Source organism: Vigna umbellata, chromosome 4, assembly GCF_029865625.1.
Source record: "Vigna umbellata cultivar VRB3 chromosome 4, Vumbellata_1.0, whole genome shotgun sequence".
NCBI lineage: Eukaryota > Viridiplantae > Streptophyta > Magnoliopsida > Fabales > Fabaceae > Vigna > Vigna umbellata.
In genome coordinates this window covers 67,905,426-67,909,617 of record NC_142168.1, presented here as the reverse complement: position 1 = coordinate 67,909,617, position 4,192 = coordinate 67,905,426, and the positions used below count along the sequence as shown (strand labels likewise).

At 36.5% G+C, this 4,192-nt stretch overlaps 1 protein-coding gene across 1 annotated transcript; it reads right to left on the bottom strand.

Annotated features, from left to right (window-relative positions):
• Positions 1-2,436: 2,436 nt before the first annotated feature.
• On the bottom strand, positions 2,437-3,949 carry LOC124821773 (non-specific lipid-transfer protein 1-like). The gene is made up of 2 exons (XM_047293703.2): positions 3,518-3,949; positions 2,437-2,702 (listed from the first exon to the last, which is right to left on the bottom strand). Exons 1-2 carry the CDS (start codon positions 3,856-3,858, stop codon positions 2,693-2,695), a joined length of 351 nt encoding a protein of 116 aa, XP_047149659.2. The 5' UTR covers positions 3,859-3,949; the 3' UTR covers positions 2,437-2,692.
• Positions 3,950-4,192: the final 243 nt, after the last annotated feature.

The window sequence follows — 4,192 nt, the reverse complement described above, 5'->3', positions numbered from 1 at the left end:
AATTGTTCCTGCTCTCTGCTCTGCTTCCCGATATTCAGGCTGAATCACTTGCATTAGGTCGTTGAAGCTCCATGCTAGAACCCTCTACGCCTCGATCCAGTTCGTTTTGGAAGCGGAAAACCCAACATACATGCCAGCGGAAAACCCAACCTTCATTGACGCACAAGAACAACAACCACAACGTCGTTCAAAACCCCAATCGAAAAAAGCCCCAAATTGCAGAACCTTGATCACGTAGAAACCATCCCCACCGCGAGAATCCTCATCGCGCATCAACATCATGCCTCCTCAGACCTGCAAAGCAAGAGAACCAAACCAGAACATGGATAAATCGCAACGCAGCCATTTGGAAATTTGGGTTGGCGAGGGCGTAAGAAAGAGGAGTTTGGGGGTGGGGGTGGTGATAGGGTGTGGGAGGCGGAGCTGGGCAGAAGGGGAAGTGAGAGAGGGAGCAAGGGGGACAGATATTCGGTGGAGGAGTAGGACGCCATTGCCTGCAACACTCTTTTTGGAAGAAGAAGATTTGATCGGAGAAGGAGAAGTGGGACGCTAACTATCACATTAATTATAATTAAAAGTAATTAAAAGTAATTAAAAGAAAAAGATTAATCCAAAGTAATTATAATTAAAGGAAATACTAAATGCGTCACCACGCATACAATTTAAAAATGCCACGTCTTCTGCCAGATCATCCATCCTTAACGTCGTTTGTTTCTATTTAACGGAAGGGACAATTTTGATGCAAAATTTAATAAGTGAGGACCAAGTTGACACTTTTTTAAAACCATGAACCAAATTGACATAATCGAGCAAAACTGGGGACAAAAGAGGCTATTAAGCTTGATTTTAAATTAAATATGTCCATTCCTATGGTGTGTGTGAAAGTGCTAGAGACTGCATTATTGAGAGGTTAAACATTGTAACTAAGCAAGGTTTTAATGATTTTCATATCCCTTATGGGTAGTGTATGACTTGCAGCATACACTTAATGAAATCACCTATATGAGTATCAAGTGGGGCCGCTTGCATGAGATTTTGGCATGATCTCTAGAGCACTCATGAATATCGGGCATGTGCATGGCCTAGTAAGCGCATCACAGCGATAACAACAAGGATTGTGGAGGTGTATTGTGATTGATAAACCTCTAACACACTCAAGTGTCTTTGGTTCATATAGCTTGCTATACCAACTACAATGTGTGTTAAGTTTCTCGATCTAGGACCGGTTCATATAACTTGCTATACTAGCTCTGATGCATTACATCTTATGAAACCCATGATATTTCTTCTCTATCTCTTTCGTTTTGTTTCTTTTGCAATATGTGGGAGATTGTTATAAACTTATGCGTTTATTATTATATTGAAAAATAAAGGTTGACCAAGCTTTGCTTTTGTTTCTCTTTTCCGCAAGCAACGCTAATGTTGTAGAACGTTGCTTACTCAAGTTTCGGGATTCCTACGCACTGTAGCTCAACCACCCGCAAGGCTCGAGATATTTTTTTTGTGCTTTGGACCTTGGGCCTTTTTCCCTTGGTTTTCTTCAATATAAATAGAGCCACTATGTTCATTCCAAAGACACAAACAAAACCAACGAGTTCTCTTTCTCTCACATTGTTGTTCTCTCACATTGTTGTTCTCTCACATTGTTGATCTCTCTCGTTCTCTTGCATAGATTTTTCCACAGCGCATTTTTCTAGTTTTTTTTTCTTCTCTTGTTTTGGGTTTCATTATTTTTCTTTTAGAGATCCTTGTTAGTTCTGATATCTTCAGAAATTTTTGAGAAGGTCCTGTTGTATCTTGGGGACTTGCTCAATACACCATGGATAAGTCCTTAAGGACAGTGATTTACACGCCTCAGAAAATCCTTTGTTCATTATTTTTATACTTTTATTATTAGTTTCTACAACAATTTATAGGGTTTGTGTATTTTTCTTTTTATGTTTTTGAATCTTGATTTTTACCTTTGTTCTAATTCTTTTAAAAGAAAATAATAATACTTTTTTCTAGAAGGAACTAAATTTGAAATAGCCTTTTATCGTAATATATACTGTTTTATATAAATTTAAAATGCAATTTATTTATTTAACGATATTTTTATTATAGACTTTAATTACAATGTTTATAACATTCTTTATATATTCAAAGTACTTATCCATTATACATTTGACATGATAACTAATCACTTGAATCTTTGAAGTTTTGTACGTATTTAAAAATTGAAATAACGAGATTAGCATATGACCTAAATATATAATTAATAAACTACAATTAATTCAAACTAGTTTGATGAACTAAAAAGTTCAATTCAGAGATTTTATATTTCACTTAAATTTAAAGTGGTGAATGATTCCATAATCCATTATGGCTTGAAATGGCAAACATAGATTAGGTGAGAAGAACCATTAAGACCAATGCGAAAAATCATAAAAGGAAAAGTAGGAAGGAATTACAGTGCTATAATATATATCATTATTACATGAAACAACCAACGGAGACAAATTTCAGAAGACATAAAAGTGGAACAACGTCGGAAACAACTAAGGGACACACCGACACCAAGAGAGACTCGCACAAGTGGAGCCCTCGTCGACCTCCCTTTATTTTTCATTACCTATGTCTACGTTACTATTATATATTCTGCCACTGAAAAATTCCCCTCCTTGCCATCTCTTCCTTTTACCATATCTATCTTTTACTTGATGCTGCAATGTTGCACAAACCATCAAACACATCAGTTAAACATAAACATCAAACTTTCATACTAAAATGAATGCAAGATCCTAGTTCTACAACTTCAGAACATATTTGAACTATTTTTAAGAAAACTCTCAAGAAATTTTTACTAACCATTCAAAAAGAGGTTAAATACACTTTCATTAGGCTTATGCTCTATGAAGTAGTAGAACATAAGTCTAAGTCAGTTTGTTTACTGAGTCTTTACGGTAATACATTGAACATGTCGTTTACTGAGTCTCTGTCCTCTGATTAATGAGAATGCATTATTTGTGGTCCTTATCTCTCAAAACATTATCTTTTTTTCTTTTTTATGTCGTTTGTTTATATAAACAGATTTCTTATGAGTGCTAAATGACAAATAAAAAGTCAACATTTTAAAACATCTTAGCAATATATTTCCTTGGAGAGTCTCCTCCAAATATGGATAGTAAAAAGAAACAACTAAACAAAAACATGGAAAGCATTTTCAGGAGCAATAATGTTTAAAATACATTTACACAGTAAATGTGGACACCTTAACCATTGATCTCTTCTCCTACATCTAAATGCAAAAAAGTTTCTTTTTTCTGGAAATGTGTTGAGATATGTTAGAGAGAGTGTAATTGTGATCTAAAGTTACTTTATTTAACAAGGGTATCATCATCAGAAACTCTGAACCGTTTAATTAAGTAGAACACAAGTAGCTAAGACCTGTGAGTACGTGAATTAATTAGAGTAATTAACGTAATGAGGCTATTAGTGAAAGAAATGTGTGAGGAAATAAGTGGTGTGTTGAACATACGTATTGCAGTTGGTGGAGGTGCTGATCTTGTAGGGGACATTGACTTTACATTTGCCTGGGAGTGAAGCGGCGTTGCCCGGGTTGATACCCGACGCTGAACCGGAAAGCTGTTTCAGACAGTTGCACGTGGTCTTGCGGTCAGCGGTGGTCTTCGCCTGGGAGTTCAGGTTCCTCACTCCGCTGCAACACCCCACCGACGGATTTCCGCCTTTTGTGAGGTAGCTGAAGCAGGGAGCCACATAACTGGCCACTTGATTGCACGTGATAGCATGTGCCATATGTGCACTCACCACGACCATGAAAACCACCGCAACCATGCATGCAACCTTCAGGCTAGCCATCGCCACAGATCAGAGGAACAAATGAGAAGGAAAGTCACAATATATGTTTGGTTTTGGTGAGTCTCTTGCTTAGTGCTTGGTAAGTAAAGTTGCGCAAGAGTAGGGTTTATATAGAGCATGAGATAGTACTAAGAAGTTATTAGGTTGGCCATCATCGTAATTCAATATGGTTACGACTTTTGTTCTTCTTTAATTAATTTAATTATTGTGATTTAAATATTAAGAAATAAAATACAAAGTTAAAAAAGGTTTTCTGCATAAAAAACTACATCTACCAGAATTTGTGAGCACAGATAAACAAGTGGTGTGTATGATAGTGCATGTATGACAGGCT